Source organism: Nyctereutes procyonoides, unplaced genomic scaffold (genome assembly GCF_905146905.1).
Source record: "Nyctereutes procyonoides isolate TBG_1078 unplaced genomic scaffold, NYPRO_anot_genome, whole genome shotgun sequence".
In the NCBI taxonomy this organism is placed as follows: Eukaryota; Metazoa; Chordata; class Mammalia; order Carnivora; family Canidae; genus Nyctereutes; species Nyctereutes procyonoides.
This window is the reverse complement of record NW_026575146.1, coordinates 65,779,348-65,796,879: the sequence shown is the minus strand read 5'-3', so window position 1 is coordinate 65,796,879 and position 17,532 is coordinate 65,779,348. Positions and strand designations below refer to the sequence as shown.

Here is a 17,532-nt window from a genome sequence, read left to right as displayed (position 1 = left end):
GAAAGAAAGAGCATGTGGTGGGGAGGGGTACAAGGGAAGAAGGAGAGAGAGAATCTTGAGCAGACTCAGAGCCAAGTTCAGAGCCTGCCAAGTTCAGAGCCTATCATAGGGCTCAGCCCCACAACCCCAAGATCATGACCTGAGCAGAAACTAAAGAGTCCAGTGCTTAACCAACTGAGCCATCTATGTGCCCCCAAAAGACTTTTTTATTTTCTAAATTGTGTTTGCACTGTAGTCAAAATTCACTTAACCCAGATATGTGTCCATATATTTTGCATTTTAGAACAATAGAATCAGATTGTAGACTTCTACAAAAACAAAAACTCGGGCAGCTCAGCGGTTTCATGCCACCTTCAGCCCAGGGTGGCATCCTGGAGATCCCAGATCGAGTCCCTCATCGGGTTCCCTGCGTGGAGCCTGCTTCTCCCTCTGCCTGTGTCTCTGCCTCTCTCTCTCTCTCTCTCTTTCTCTCTCTCTTTGACTCTAGTGAATAAATAAAATCTTTAAAAACAAAAACCCCTGCTTCTATTTTCATTGGGATTGTGTTGGCTCTGAAGATCTGTTTGGAAAGAATTGAAGACAACATTGAGTCTTCTCATTCATGAAGGAGGGACTGCTCCATTTATTTTAGATCTTATTTAAAATTTCCCACCTATGTTTTGTAGTTTTCAGCATATAGGTCTTTCACATTGTCAGATTATACCCTATTTCATATATTTTTTTATTTCATATTTTTTGATGCTGTTGTACATAATAGCGTAAACATATGAAAAAATGTAAACTCTTAAATTCAGATTCACAATTGTTGCCAATATATAGAAATATAGTTGATTTAAGAAATTTTTAATATTGCAATATAATACACATAGCGTAAAATTGACTATTTTAAGCTTTTTTTTTTTTCCTTTATTTAAGTAGGCTCCACTGTGGGGCTTGAACTCACAACCCTGAGATCAAGACCTGAGCTGAGATCTAGTCTGATGCTTAACTCACTAAGCCACCCTGGCACCCCTTAATTTTTTTTTTAAGATTTATTTATTTATTTATTTGAGAGCGTGAGAGAGAGCATGAGCAAGGGGACGGTCAGAGAGGGAAGCAGACTCCCCACTGAGCAGGACACCAAATGTGGGGCTCCATCCAGGACCCCAGGATCATGATCTGAGCCAAAGGCAGATGCTTAACCAACTGAGCCACCCAGGGGCCCCAACTGCTTAAGTATTTTTAAGTGTGCAGTTTAGTAGTGTTGAATATATTTATGTTATTGTGAAACCATTCTCTAGAACTTTTCAGTTTGTCAAAACTAAACCTCTACATCCATTACATAGCATTTACCCTGTCCCCCATTCCCTAATAACTGCCTTTCTGCTTTCAGTTTCTATAAGTTTGACTACTCTAGATACCTCATATATAAGTAAAATCATACACTTTTTGTGACACTCAGCATAATGTCCTCAGTGTTGTTGTTTGACACACGTTGAAATATGTTTTCTTTAAGATTGTTGAAGCCATGTGTAGTGTGTCTCAGAATTTCCTTTGAGACTGAATAGTATTCCATTTTATGTATATGCTGTATTTTGTTTCTCCTTTTATGTGCTGAGTATTTCATTGCTTCCTTTTTTTTTTTTTTAGCTATTGCGAATATTGCCACTGTGAACATGATTGTACAAATAAATATCTCTTTGAGACCCTGCTTTGAATTCTTTTGGATACCTACCCAGAAGTGGAATTGCTGGATCATTGGATAATTCCATTTTTGATTTTTGAGGTACCACCATGCTTTTTCCCTTTGTGGCTGCACCATTTTAAATTCATACCAACATTGCACAAGGGTTCCAATATCTCTACATCCACACCACACCTGTCATTTTCTGGGTTTTGTTTTGTTTTGGAGAGTAACCATCCTGATGAATAGGAGGTACTATCACATTTTGATTTTGCATTTCACTAATAATTAGTGATTTTGAGCATCTTTTCATATATTATTGGCCGTTTGTGTATCTTCTTTGGAAGAAATACAAGTTTTTTGCTCATTTTTTTTTTTAAGATTTTATTTATTTATTCATGAGACACAGAAAGAGGCAGAGACACAAGCAGAGGGAGAAGCAGGCTCCTCACTGGGAGCCCGATGTGGGACTCGATTCTGGGACTCGATCCTGGGACTCCAGGATCACGCCCTGAGCCCAAGGGAGGTGCTAAACAGCTGAGCCACCCAGGGATCCCTTTGCTCATTTTCAAATTAGGTGGTGGTGGTTGTTATTTTGAGTTGTAGTGGTTCTTGGTAAATTATGGAAATTACCTTCTGATCAGATACAGGCATTGCAAATATTTTCTCCATAGGTTGCCTATTCATTCTGTTAATGGTATCCTTTGATGTGCAGAAGTTTTAAATTTTGGTAACATCCAATTTATTTGTCTTTACTTTTGCTGTCTCTTTTTTTTGGGGGGGGGCTCATATTCAAGATATCATTGTCAAATGCAGTGTTATGAAGCTTTCCCTTTATGTCATTTTATAAAAGTTTTATGTCTTATATTCAGGGTTTTGGTTCATTTTAAAAGTTTCTGATTTTGATGCAGCCCAATATCTACTTTTTCTTTTATTGCTTGTTTCTTTTGTTGCTTTGGAGTCATGTCTAAGAATCTATGACCAAATCCAAGATTTACCTCTGTTTTCTTCCAGGAGCTTTGTGGTTTTAGCTTAGATCTGATGTGAGTTAACTTTTGTCTATGGCATAAGGTAGGGTTCCAGCTTACATGTGGAAATTCAGTTGTTTCAGTGTCATTTGTTGAAGAAGCTATTCTTTTTGATTGGATTTGACACTTTTGCCAAAAAAGCAGGACATAGATTCATGGGTTTATTTGTGGAAACTCAGTTCTAGTAGGTTGGTGTATATGACAGCCTCTCTCTTCCACTTTCATGTGGACAAAGTCATTGACATTTACTGTGTACTGTGATCTTTGAGTTGGGGAATCATGTTTGGGACAAATGGGAGTAGCTTTCAACCTTATCTTTTTCCAGTTGAAAGCAGATGACTTGATTGACAAAAGCTAGATGCTGGTTCATCTGATGTTTTCTGGTGATGTCGAGAAAGCAAGTCAGGAGTTTGGTGGAGATTGTTCTTTTGCCCAGATACACACTAGCCAGGCCACGCTAGTTTGGAAAAGGGGGTGGGTGGGTGGGTAAGTAAAAGGCTGCACTTTGCCTGAGGAACTGTCTACATTTGGCTCCTGCACCTCTTTCTCAGGTTGCCGCAGTCCAGGACACCTGTCATATGTATGTGCTGATTTCTATTTGTGGAGAACTTTGGGCTCTCTGAGAAAGGTGGTATAAGTATTATAGTGGTTAGTAACTTGCACTCTGGAGATAAGTGATTCTCTGGCTGGAATACTGGCTTAGGCACTTAGTAAACTGTGCAACTTGGGCGAGTTATTTGATTCTGCATCTGAGTTTTGTCATCTATAAAATGGGAATAATAATAGTTTCTATTGCAATTCAGTAAAGATAAAATGGTAGGATCTGTAATTTGCTTTGATCAGGTCTTGGCATGGTGTCTGTTGGTGCTTCTGCTGCTATTGTAGGCTAACTTTTTCTTCTGTAATTACTGTGGCTGGAACTCCCAATACTGCATTGTATACAGTGTTGAAAGCAAACATCCTCTTCATGTTCCTGATCTTAAAACAAACGTTTTTTTCAGCCTTTCACCTAGTGACTGTGATATTAGGTGTGGATTTTTTCTTATGTGCCATTTACCATATTGAGATAATTTCTTCTACTTTTTAAGAATTTTCATCATGAAGAGCTGTTAATTTTGTCAAATGCTTTTTCTGCATTAGTGGAAATGATCCTGTGTCTGTTCCTCCCCCACTTCATTTTAATGTGGTGTGTTCTGTTGATTGATTTTCATATGTGAACTTTTCTTATATTCCAGGAATGAATCTCACTTGGCTATAGTTATTAGAGCCCTTTTTTTTTAAAGATTTATTTTTATTTATTTATTTATTCATGAGAGAGAGAGAGAGAGAGAGAGAGAGAGAGAGAGAGAGAGGCAGAGAGAGAGGCAGAGACACAGGCAGAGGGAGAAGCAGGCTCCATGCTGGGAGCCCGACGCGGGACTCGATCCCGGGACTCCAGGATCGTGCCCTGGGCCAAAGGCAGGCACGAAACCGCTGAGCCACCCAGGGATCCCTATTAGAGCCCTTTAAATAGGCTGCTGAATTTAGTTTGCTAGTATCCTGTTAAGGATTTTTGTATCGTTAGCATAAGGGAAATTAATCTGCACTATTTCTTGCATCTTTTTCTTTGGTACAGGTAAATGCTTTTTCTTCATAGAATGTGTTAGGAAGTGTTCCCTCTTCATTTTTGAGAGGACTTTGAGAGTGATTGACGTTTGGTCTTGTTTAAATGTTTGGTAGAATTTACCAATGAAGCCATGAAATCCAGGACTTTTCTTTATTGGGAGATTTTTGATCACTGTTCCAATACTGTTACTAGTTCTAGGTATATTCATATATCCTATTTCTTTATGATTCAGTCTTAGTAGACTTTTCTAGGAATTTGTCCATTTCATCTAGATTATCCAATCCATTGGCTTACAATTGCTGATAAATATTTTGCTTCCAATTTTAGAAATTTAAATCTTCCCTCTATTTCTTGTGGTCAGTCTCACTAAGGATTTGTTAATTTTTTAATAGTTTCATTATTTTTTGATAGTATGATAGTTTGATAATTCTCTGATGCTTTTCTGTTCACTGTTGTATTTATTCCTGCTGTAACCCATTATTATTTACTTTTTCTTGCTTTGGTTTAGTTTTGCTTTTCTGGTTTCTTACAGTGAAAAGTTAGGTTATTGATAGCAGATTTTTTTTCCTTTTTTTTTTTGAATAATAAGGCATTTACAACTATAAACTTCCCTGTAAGCACTGCTTTAACTGAATTCAACAAACTTTGATATGTTGTTTTTATTTTTATTCATCTGAAAGTTTCGTGACCTTCCTTGTGATTTCTTATTTGACCTATAGCTATTTAGGTGCATATTGTTTTAATTTCCATGTATCTGTGAATTTTCCATATTTCTTTATGTTACTGATTTCTAGTTTCATTACATTGTGGTCAAAAGAATGTAGTTTATATGATTTCAGTCTTTTTAATTTATTTAAACTTGTTTTATGGTATTTTTGTGTACACATGAGAAGAATGTATTGCTGTAGTTGGGTGGGGTGATCGGTAAATATTTGTTAGGTTTACTTAATGTAGTGTTATTAAAATCTTTGCTTCTGTTGAACTTCTGATTGTTCTATCCATTATTATAAGTGGGTATGGAAGTCTCCAACTATTATTGTTGAATTATCTGTTTGTGCTATTTATTTTTAAAGGGTGTAAGTGCCAGTAGGTGAGGGAGAATGAATGATTTAATATTACATAATATAAATATCTTTGGTACTGTGAAGAAGTCCTATAAATAAACATGAAAGATTCCATTCTCCAATGAAAAAATATGCGAAGGAATGAACAGTTTGTAGACAAATAAAAATAACTTTCAAAAAAGTATAGGGAGGAAGTTCTACTTCTCTTGTAATCACAGAAGTGCAAAATAAAATGATATAAACATTAAATAAACAATAAACATTAAAAAGTCTAACTAGAAAATACTTAAAAATTATTTGCAGTCTTAGGATATGGGGAGACAGGTATTTTTAAACACTGTTAATGGTACCACAAGTAGCTCCTACAAATTTTTTTTTACAACCTCTTTGAAGCTTTTTAGTTTTCCAACATTTTGTTATGAATACTCCCCCATATTCATCACCCTACTTCAACAGTTAAAATCATACAAGGCCAAAATAAAAAAACCAACACATAAGGCCAATCTTATTACACCTGTATTTTTATTAAGCTGGTCCTTACATATTAGCTGAATTGAATCCAGGTTTTGTGTTTGCTTTGTTTTATCTTGGCAGGGATACCTTATAAGTTATTTATTTCTTGTGTATCTCATCATGCAACAAATAACCTTTGACTCTCTTTGTGATGTTATAATTGATCAGGTTTAAGGAAGTCTTGTCAGCTTAATTCCCTTATAAAGTAACATATCAGCTTTTACCTAATGGTTTTAACAGCCATTAGTGGTTGTTGCCTAAATTGACTATATTAGTGAGGTTAAAACGTGGCAAGATTTTTTTTTTAATTTATGATAGTCACACACACACACACACACACAGAGAGAGAGAGAGAGAGACAGAGAGAGAGAGAGAGGGGCAAAGACACAGGCAGAGGGAGAAGCAGGCTCCATGCACCGGGAGCCCGATGTGGGATTCGATCCCGGGTCTCCAGGATCGCGCCCTGGGACAAAGGCAGGCGCCAAACCACTGTGCCACCCAGGGATCCCACAAAGTGGCAAGATTTTAAGTTAATCATTCCTTCATTCATTATCAAAATTCCTAAAAAGAACTTTTCCTAGTCAAATATTTGGTTATCCTAGGATACAGAAGAGCGGGATAAATGCTTCCTTTTTCCACTTTCCTTATTTAGCAGTTTTCAGAATGACGGCTTGGTTTTCTAGCATCCTCCAAAGATTGATGAACTTGTAAAATTGAACACATATGATATGTTTCAATCCATGCCAGATATTACTCTTTTACTCAGTCTTTGTCCAGTAGTAATTCCTCAGGTTGGCTCCTGAATCCTTTTGATGTGACTATAGTTTTCAGTAACATCTTTGCTTTTGGCAAGATAGGTTCCAGAATCAAATAAATTTCTTGCCCCAAACCTGGAATCAGCTTTGTCCAAAAAGCCCCATTTTCTTTTAGTGGGAAATGATATTCGAAGAACACAATCTTGGGCCATAAGGGGTGTTTGCACCTGTATGGTTGCTCATTTTTTCTAGGTCTTTTCAGTGGCTAGAACTAGAAAATTTTAACTGTTTTCTCATTAAGGTAATGTATATCATAGTGTGTATATTTTCTTTTTAAATTTTTTTTTAATTTTTATTTACTTAGGATAGTCACAGAGAGAGAGAGAGGCAGAGACACAGGCAGAGGGAGAAGCAGGCTCCATGCACCAGGAGCTCGACGTGGGATTCGATCCCGGGTCTACAGGATCGCGCCCTGGGTCAAAGGCAGGCGCCAAACCGCTGCACCACCCAGGGATCCCTATTTTCTTAAACCAAATTTAGAATTTCAAATTTTTCTATTTTGATTTTATATTTGTATCTTCTCTATTACAAGGGAAATCTTGGTTCTTAGTGACAATAGCATAGTAACTTGTTTATTGTATTCTTATATTTGAAAGTTTCAGAATATAAAAACATTATTACTACCAACATGATTACTTAAAACGGTTTAAGGTTTGATTTTCTTTTTACCCTTAGAATATAGCTTCTAAGGATATTCATTCAGATTTGGTGTTTTAAAGCAGCTGAACCACAACTTGATAAATAGGTATGTTTGACATATTTAATTTGGATTTGATTTTGTTTTAGAATTAGCTAAAGGATTTACCTGGTTCCAAAGTTTAAACGTATCAAGAAACATATGGAATCTAGCTTCCATCCTGTCACTTTAACTCCCTTCTCTCCTTCCGGTATGTAATAGCTTGGATGCTTATTTTTCTTGACATCTTGTGTTTTGTTTAAGCAAATGTGTAAGCATTCATATTCACATATTCTTCAGTCCTCCCAGGTATAAAAGATACTGTATATTACACATTATTCTGTACCTTGCTTTTTGTTTGGCTACTATGGTAGCCATATGCACATGACACCTCATATTTTTGCCATATTGTCTTATGACAAATCCCTAGAGTGGGGTTGTTGCTTCAGAAGATAAATATGTAAGTATTGCCACATTGTACCATTTCTCATCCCCATTAGCAGTGTGTGGTCATATTGTCAAACTTCTGAAATTTTTGCCATTCCAATAGTGAGGAATTATGTCTAACTATAGCTTGATTTTGCATTTTTCTTATTATGAATAAAGTTGAAGGGCTGTTTGATATCTTATTCTATGAACTGTTCATATCTCTTGCCCATCTTTTTGTTGGGTTGTTAGTCTTTTTCTTCTTGATTTTTTTTTTTTAAGAAACATTTTATGTTAGAGATATTAACTGACATAGTAAGTTGAAGTATTTTTTTCACCCACAGTATGTACAGCTTTTAAAAAATATATATTTTATTTATTTATTTAGAATGCACATGAGCAGGGGGAGGGGCAGAGGGAGAATGGGAGACTCAAGCAGACTCTGTTGATTGTGGAGCCAATGTGGGGCTGGATCTCACAACCCTGAGATCAAGACCTGAGCCAAAACCAAGAGGCTGTTGCTTAACCTGCTGAGCCCTCCAGGTGCCCCTATACAACTTTTTTATTACAATTGTAATTTTATTACAATTGAATAAAAAAAAAGCAATATATTCACATAATGGAGTATTATATGGCCATAAAATTGAATGATGGGGCAGCCTGGGTGGCTCAGCATTTTAGCGCCGCCTTCAGCCCAGGGCGTGATCTTGGAGACTCGAGATCAAGTCCCACATCAGGCTCCCTGCATGGCGCCTGCTTCTCCCTCTGCCTGTGTCTCTGCCTCTCTCTCTCTCTCTTTCTCTCTTTCTGTCTCATAAATAAATAAATAAAATCTTAAAAAAATTGAATGATGAACATGGATGATTCTTGAAAACATGCTAAATGGAGGAAGCAAGGCACAGTAGGCAACATATTATATGATTCAATTTGTGAATTCCATTTAATATGACTCCAGAATACACAAATCCATAGAGATAGAGTACATTAATCATTGCTACGAAATGCGAAATGGGGTGAGGAGAGAATGGGGAGTGACTGCTGATGGATATTAGGTTTCTTTTTGGGGTAATGAAAATATTCCAGAACTAGATAATGGTGGTAATTTTACAACCTGTGAATATACCAAGAAACATTGACCTGTACACTTGAAAACGGCTAATGTAATGGAATGTGAATTATAGCTGAAGAAAAAATTAAAAAAATGCATATCCTCAATCTAATAATGAGAGTATTAAACAAATTCAAATTGAAGGGCATTCTACAAAATGACTGGTAAAGAATATATCAGTGGTTCTCAAAAGTGTAAAGATCACGAAAGTAAAAAATAAAAGCCTTAGTAGCTATCTCAGATTGGAATAATCCAAGAAAACATGAGAACAAAATGCAGTGCTAAATCCTGGGTTAGATCCTAAATCAGGAAAAAGAAAACGTTAGTGGGGAAAATGGTGACATTCATATAACACATATAAATTAGCTTAAGTAGTATAGCAATGTTAATTTCTAAGTTTGGGTAATAGTACCATAGTTATCAAAGACATTAATATTTGAGGAAGTTTGGCGAAGGATATACCAGAACCCTGTGCTGGTTTTGCAACTTTTCTGTAGGTTTTAAGTTGTTTTAAAATAGAGGTGACTGGGTGGTTCAGTTGGTGGAGCATCTGACTGTTAGTTTCAGCTCAGATTATCATCTCAGGGTCTCTCTCCCTTTCCCTCCACCTGCGCCCCCCCCATTCAGTGTTTAATATTTCCTATGATGGGTAGTATACAGACAGTCTTTTAAACACAATACTGGGGACCATGCCTTTTATTCACCTACAAGCTAACTTCAGTATGCTAGGAAAATCACGAGTTCACACCCTGGAGCGAGGGCCTTTTGGCTCCACTTTAGAGAAGTTTCCCTGTGTTGATTTTCAAGTATGTGTGGGCTGAGGGATGAGATTAGAGAACTGCAAAAGGGATCTCAAGACAGTTTTAAGAGTTTAAACTTAAACATGAGGGCAGAGGAGGGGACTTTATCACTTAAGGATTGCTACATAAAGCCAAATTTAGTGGCCTTAAAACAGCAACCATTAATAACAGTTGTTTGGGCTAGCTCAGCTTGGGGTTCTTCACTGGATTTGTTTGGAGTTACTTGTGCTTCTGTAGTCATCTGCAAGCTTGATGGAGTTGTTGGATTTAAGACGGCCTTGATCCTCTGTCAGGCAGTTGGTAATAGCTGTTCACTGGTTGGCCTAGGTGGCCTTAGTAGGGAGGACTTTATATGCTTTCATCCTCTTGTGTCTAGAAGGTGTTTTCATGTGGTCTTGAAGGCCTCTGGAGGCTAGGTTCAGACGTCCATGTTGTCCCTTCACCTGACATCTGTTGGTCAGAGCAAGTTGTAAAGCCAGCCCAGATCCAGGGATATGGAGAAATAGACTCCACTTTCTGTTGGCATACACAGCACAGTCACATTGCAAAAGGATTACATGCACAGGAATGAGGTTCAGAATTTGTAGCTCAGTTTCTGCCGTCTTCTGCAGGTATCACAGGATGACATGTATATTTTATTTTAGAGTGATCACTCTGAGTGTAGTATCAAGAAAGATTTGGAGAAGGCAGGGAAGTGAAGTCAGGGTAGGGTTAAGAGACTGTTGCAGTTGCCTGTGGGAGAGATGGTAGTATGAATGTATAAAGACATCACCACATATTTATCATCTAAATATCTCAAGATCTGTACTGATTTATAAAGGGGCAAATGGAGAGAAAAGACATTGAAGTGATCCAGAGAGGCTGCACTAGATTAGGTTCAACTAGAAATGATTGGTTAGGTTTTGTTAAAGTTTTTCTGGTTAGCTCAGATAATTTAGGGGAGAAACTTGTGATACTGTTTTTATCAGCATACTGGCCACCAAGACCTTAGAAAGAATTGGAGGGAATGCAGATTTATTTTTGTCACCTTCTTATATCCAGTTGCCCACACTAAGTTCCCACCTTACCAAGGTCTGCCTGCCTGTCATTCTACATTTATGTAGCACTGGTATTGGCTAGGAATAAATGATAATTTAATTAAAGTAATTTATGTAGAGGTGAGAATAAGAAGGTGTGCGTTTTAGAACAGGTGTTTGTTAAACAATTTCTAGTTGATGCATCTAAACCTATATATCACATGTAAACAAAAAGGTTATCTGTTTTTTTGGTAAGGTGTTAAGATAGCATAATATCCTAAAGATGTATCACACAGATTAAAGTGTTTATCTGTTTTTATGTTTACTCAGCATTGCTGTCACATCACATGGATCTCTATCTCAGTGGTCTCCCTAATAGCTTCATTGCTGACGAAAGCACCAAAACACAGAAACTGCAAATGAGAAATAGGATTGCCTTCTTATGCTTCCTACTGTGTGCTATTTTCAGAGTTTTTTGAGATTCTTGTATGCATGATGCTTAATAAATAAAACGAATGATTCAAGAGCAATAAATAGTTGGGATATTTATTGACATGTTCACCCAGTGTTCGTAAGCAATTGTTCTGTAGTGTGGGATGGGTGACTATCAGAATTTTTACCCAAATAACTAGAAATTATTAGTAATGCATATATGCTGATTTACTTTTTTTCATTTTTGCCACCACTTCTACATTTTTTTCTGTAGATTTTAAAACAGATTCTGAACATACTTTTTATTTCACAGATACATTAGTGTGTATCTCTAAGAGAGAAGGATCTTTAAAAAACACACCTTACTTCAATACTATTATTACAAGGAGTCTGCTTCTTTAGTATTAGCTAATACCCAGTCCGTTTTCAAATTTCCATGATTGTCTCACAATTGCCTTTTTTTCCAGGTAGTTTGTGTTAAACTCCAAAGTCTCACATACTGATTTTGGTTAATATTTCTTAAATTTCTTTTAATCTATATTCAAACATAGTTCTCCCTCCTTTTCCTTTTTCTTTTTTTTCTTTGCCCATATTGAAGAAACTGGGCCATCTGCTTCAAAAATGTTTCTACATTTTAGGTTTTGCTGTTTAAAAAGATCAGAGAAAAGATGTTCGTCTCAGAAGAAGAGATCCTTCTTCCATATTTTGTGGAGTGCTTATTACTTTAGTGGGGTCAGAGAAGGGCTGTTTGGATACATCATTGAACAAAGACAAAAATGATTTCCTTCATAGCATTTAAATTACCATTCCATGGGCAGAAGACAAAAATGAATTATGAAGTTTGTTGGAAATCCTCTAGAAAACAATAAGAGCATAACAAGGAGGTAGGGAGATGTTGGACAAGTGGGATGTGGGGTGAATGCCCTGGACATTTCAGAGAGTGGAGCAGAGGAGTTGCCAAGCTCTGACTTCTATTTAAATGGGGCATGGTACTGGCAGCCCAGGTGGCTCAGCAGTTTAGTGCCTGCCTTCGGCCCAGGGCAGGATCCTGGAGACTCGGGATTGAGTCCCGTGTCTGGCTCCCTGCATGGAGCCTGCTTCTCCCTCTGCCTGTGTTTCTGCATGTGTCTCTGCCTCTCTCCATCTTTCTCTCTGGTCTCTCATGAATAAATAAATAAAATCTTTAAAAATAAATAAATAAATGGGGCATGGTGGCTGATGTGCAGTGGGTGAAGAGCAAGCGTAGGAAGCTACTCTGTAATCTAGACAAGAGATGCTAGAGGACTAGACGGAAGGCAGTGTGGGGAGAGCAAGGGTGATAGCCAAGTTTCCATGTCTAGCAGCTGGAATGGCTTAGCAGAAAGCTAAATCACAGGCGGATGCTAAAGAGTTGCTGCCATTTCCATGCACTATTCTGTTAGTAAAGGACTATGGAAATCTAGTACTTTTTGAAGGTTATGTTCAAGGGCTTTTGGCTTGGAGAGTTGAGTTCTTACATGCTTAAATATTCTCTTAAACTTTGTACAATGCTTTCTTTTTTTGTAAATGTCTTATTTAATGGCTTTTAAAAGTAGTTTTCATTGGACATTGAAAATTTAGAAATTTACAAGTTTGTATTTTTAATAACATTTGTTCTTGGCTCTTTGAAAATTTTCAAAACTACAAAAAAAAATAAAAAGTAAAATTATATTCCTTTCATCTAAATTCAGCAGTTAGCATTTTGTGACATTTGCTTTAGGAACTATGTATGTACCAACTTTTTCCCCCAAACCATTTGACAGTTGCAGAAATCGAGAACACCTGTATGATTATTTTATATAAAGTCCATATTCAGATTTTATCCTTTTGCTCCCCTTCCCCCCAGGATCCAGTCCAAGATCCCCCATTTTGTTGTGGCTCTGCCCTCCTTCAGTATGCATGAGTCTCCTTACCTTCACTTTCGTCTTTTATGACCTTGACATTTTTAAGGAGACCAAGCCAGTTGTCTTGTAGAATGTCCCACAATTGGGATTTGTCTGATCAATCATTTCCTTATGATTAGATTCCAGTCAAGTGATGCAGATTTACTTCTGCCTTTTTATTTATTTTTATTTTTTTATTTTTTATTTTTTATTTTTTTACTTCTGCCTTTTTATTATTATTATTTTGTTTATTTATTCATGAGAGAGAGGCAGAGACACAGGGAGAGGGAGAAGCAGGATCCCTGTGGGGAGCCCAATATGGGACTTGATCCCAGGACTCTGGGATCATGACCTGAGCCAAAGGCACATGCCCAACCATTGAGCTACCCAGGTGCCTTCTTTATAACTTTTAAAGACTTAAAAATATTAAGCATAGACATAGCATGGATTTTACTGCAGGCATCACTTCCAGTTACTACCAAGTGGTAGGTAGCAAAGCGTGCTAAATCGATTTATTTCCTGAAGTCATAAGCTGCAGATAACTAGCAGAATAGACAGTCTTCAAATGTGACAGAAACAGGGGCACCTGGGCGGCTCAGTGGTTGAGGGTCTGCCTTTGGCTTGGCTCATGATCCCCAGGTCCTAGAATTGAGTCCTGTGTGGGGCTCCCCACAGGGAGTCTGCTTCTCCCTTTGCCCATGTCTTTTTTTTATCTCTCATGAATAAATAAAATCTTGAAAAACAAAAAAAAAAAACCCAAATGTAACAGAAACAGAAAGCTGGATATTGACACCTTAGTATGGACTCTATTTTCCTTATTCTTTCTCCCCCATCATTTAAATTATCTGTGATGCCCCTGAAGCTTTTGAGCAAGTGACCTACATGCCTGCCTTTCTCTTTACATAAAAGGCCAAGTTGCTGAGGAACGCATTGTTAGCAAGAGACAGAATAGTCAGGTCTTAGAACCTCAGTCTCTTAAAGACCCGGTTGATTCTCAGCCAAAGCTCAGTTATTTGTGTTGATGGGACAAGTAAAAAGTTTATAACTTTGGCATCTTCTATGATTAGGCAAGATTCATTCATCAGGGATGGCACAGAATGAAGTTTCATCGTATATAATATAGGTAGGTCCTAAGTTTATTTTATACAGCATTTTTTCATACAGTATTTTTTGTTGTTGTTGTTAGATACCATTTTAGCAAAATGGATCTTGTATCTGTCTGCTTTTTTTTTTTTCTGTCTGCTGTTTTTCATAATAACTTTCTTCCTTTTTTAGCTACAAGGCTTTGGCAGACCAAGTGTATACCATGCTGCTATTGTCATCTTCCTAGAATTCTTTGCGTGGGGCTTGTTGACAACTCCAATGTTAACTGTAAGTATTGCTAAACAGGTCCTTGTCTTGATAGCAGAAGAGAGATTCTTAAGCATATATCCTAAGGGCCAAATGTCTACCTATGTGTTTGAGAGAAACACTGGGCAGCAGTTTAAGACTGCTTATTCTACTGGTTTGTATCCACTGTGTAGACTGAACTACCTGCAACAAAACACCTGGGCTGCATGTTAAATATTCTTGGAAGTTCTGTGGGTGAAATGTATGTATTTAGGAAGACCATGGAGATGCACTAGGGGAAATTTTGCAAAGTTTTATTGAGCTTTGTAACTTAATTTATATGGATATGATGGCCTTTGACCAAGAACCTAGTAAATTGATTGGTAATTACGTGCCTTGTAACAGTGAAAATGATAATCATAATAATGTCTAAATTTCCATATTTGGTAGCTAACTTACAGTCATTTCTTTGCAGAGGCTCTATTAATTTCTTAGCAAGAACCTGGATGTTTGATACGTGTATGGTTAAAGGAAGGGAGATGCTTAAGAAAGGATAGGCATGTAGGCTTTGGGTGCTTAATCACTAGTTTATTTTTTAAGAAATATTTTATTTATTTGCATTTTAGAGAGAGAATGCACGCATGTGCAAGTGCGTAAAGTAGGGGGAGAAGGAGAGAAAAATCCCAGGCAGACTCCATATGGAGCACAGAGCTCGACACAGGGCTCAGTCTCAGGATCCTGTGATTCTGACATGACATGAGCCTTAATCAAGAGTCAGGTACCTATTTGACTGAGCCACGAAGGTGCGCCCCAATTACTAAGAATTTTAATTAAAATATTTTTAAAATTGAAAAAAGAAGATGTTTTTAAATTGACCTTAAATTTCGGTTGTCTTGGGGCAGCCTGGGTGGCTCAGCGGTTTAGCGCCACCTTCAGCCCAGGGCCTGATCCTGGAGACCTGGATTGAGTCTCATGTCCAGCTCCCTGCATGGAGCCTGCTTCTCCCTCTGCCTGTGTCTCTGCCTCTCTCTCTCTCTCTCTCTCTCTGTCTCTCATGAGTAAATAAAAAAAAAATTTCAGTTTTCTTAAATTGTTCTTTAAAAATCATAGCAAAAATGAATTATTGGGACTTAATCAAGATAAAAAGCTTCAGCACAGCAAAAAACAGTCAACAAAACTAAAAGACAACCTACAGAATGGGAGAAGATATTTGCAAATGACCTATCAGATAAAGGGCTAGTATCTAAGATCTATAAAGAACTTATTAAACTCAATACCCAAGAAACAAACAATCCAGTCATGAAATGGGCAAAGACATGAACAGAAATTTCACCAAAGAAGACATAGAAATGGCCAACAAGCACATGAGAAAGTGCTCCGCATCACTTGCCATCAGGGAAATACAAATCAAAACCACAATGAGATACCACCTCACACCAGTGAGAATGTTGAAAATTAACAAGACAGGTAACAACAAATGTTGGAGAGGATGTGGAAAAAGGGAACCCTCTTGCACTGTTGGTGGGAATGTGAACTGGTGCAGCCACTCTGGAAAACTGTGGAGGCTCCTCAAAGAGTTAAAAATAGAGCTACCCTATGACCCAGGAATTGCACTACTGGGGATTTACCCCAGAGATACAGATGCAGTGAAATGGCAGGACACCTGCACCCCAATGTTTATAGCAGCAATGTCCACAATAGCCAAACTGTGGAAGGAGCCTCGGTGTCCATTGAAAGATGAATGGATAAAGAAGATGTGGTCTATGTATACAATGGAATATTACTTAGCCATTAGAAATGACAATTACCCACCATTTGCTTCAATGTGGATTGAACTGGAGGGTGTTATGCTGAGTGAAGTAAGTCAATCGGAGAAGGACAGACATTAAATGGTCTCATTCATTTGAGGAATGTAAAAAATAGTGAAAGGGAATAAAGGGGAAAGGAGAGAAAATGAGTGGGAAATATCAGGGTGACAGAACATGAGAAACTCCTAACTCTGGGAAACGAACTGGGGTAGTGGAAAGGGAGGTGGGCGGGGGGTTGGGTGACTGGGTGACGGGGGGCACTGAGGGGGGCATTTCACGGGATGAGCACTGGGTGATATGCTGTATTTTGGCAGTTCGAACTCCAATTAAAAAGCGTACAATAAATAAAAAAATAAAAATAAAAATCATTGGTGGGTTAACTCTTCCCAGTCACCATTTTGCCTTACCAGAGAATCACTTTGAATACAGATAATCTTTGTTCCCAAATTAACTTTAGAAAATTGGGAACTTTAGAGGGAGGGTGTTAGCCTTATGTAAGACTTTGCTATACAGCTTTTAATTCTGGCACATACGTATATACATACATACATTTATTCATTTATTTTGAAGATTTTATTTATTCACGAGAGACAGAGAGAGGTAGAGACACAGGGAGAGGGAGAAGCAGGCTCCCTATGGGGAGCCTGATGTGGGACTCCATCCCGGATCCCAGGTTCACGCCCTGAGCCAAAGGCAGACGCTCAACCGCTGAGCCACCCAGGCGTCCCTAAATAGTATTTTTCTTGTGGAACTAGAAATCTGCTGTAGTGATATTACAGGTTTCTCAATATAGAGTTAATCCTATAATCAGTCTGTATTAAGAATTCAAAGTTAAGTGAAGAATAATGTTTTTGAGGTCTTGTTAGAAATTGTAAAACCACTTTCCAGACAGTTAAAAACTTTGGAGACCTTTTTGGCCCTAGATCACAGATTGTCAGATCTCTTAATTTTTTTTTTAAGATTTTATTTATTTATTCATGGGAAAGAGAGACAGAGAGACAGAAACACAGGCAGAGGGAGAAACAGAGGGAGAAGCAGGCTCCATGCAGGGAGTCCGACACGGGACTTGATCCCGGGTCTCCAGGATCACGCCCTGGGCCGAAGGCGCCGCTAAACCACTGAGCCACCCGGGCTGCCAGATCTCTTAATTTTGATTAATTAGTTAATCTTAATATGCACCCAAAGTCGATGTGGCTTTTTTCTTACTGCCCAATGCAGCCTTATAAGCCAGCTAAAATGCTGCTTTACTTTCTTTTTGCAGTTTCTGAGCAGTTTTACTGTTTGCAAATATTTGGTTAAAATATACACTTAATGTCTGTGGAGTACAGGCTTGCTAGCTCACTCTGA

The 17,532-nt window shown here is 37.8% G+C and overlaps 2 protein-coding genes across 5 annotated transcripts in view; one reads left to right on the top strand and one right to left on the bottom strand.

The window, feature by feature from the left end:
• MFSD14B (major facilitator superfamily domain containing 14B) overlaps nt 1-17,532 on the top strand; it is a 76,076-nt gene that overhangs the window by 6,714 nt on the left and 51,830 nt on the right. For 2 of the 4 annotated variants that reach the window (XM_055309929.1, XM_055309928.1), the window contains exon 2: nt 14,324-14,419. In XM_055309929.1, coding sequence (XP_055165904.1) covers nt 14,324-14,419 — 96 coding nt within the window. Of the gene's footprint in view, nt 1-1,629; nt 1,766-14,155; nt 14,172-14,323; nt 14,420-17,532 lie in introns of those variants that run through there. The other 2 variants (XM_055309930.1, XM_055309931.1) reach the window with 2 other exon arrangements.
• Nucleotides 8,621-17,532, bottom strand: part of LOC129499895 (uncharacterized) — an 80,530-nt gene continuing 71,618 nt past the window's right edge. The window contains exon 3 of the mRNA XM_055309935.1: nt 8,621-10,431. Coding sequence (XP_055165910.1) covers nt 10,335-10,431 — 97 coding nt within the window. The 3' untranslated portion in view covers nt 8,621-10,334. The remainder of the gene's footprint in view (nt 10,432-17,532) is intronic.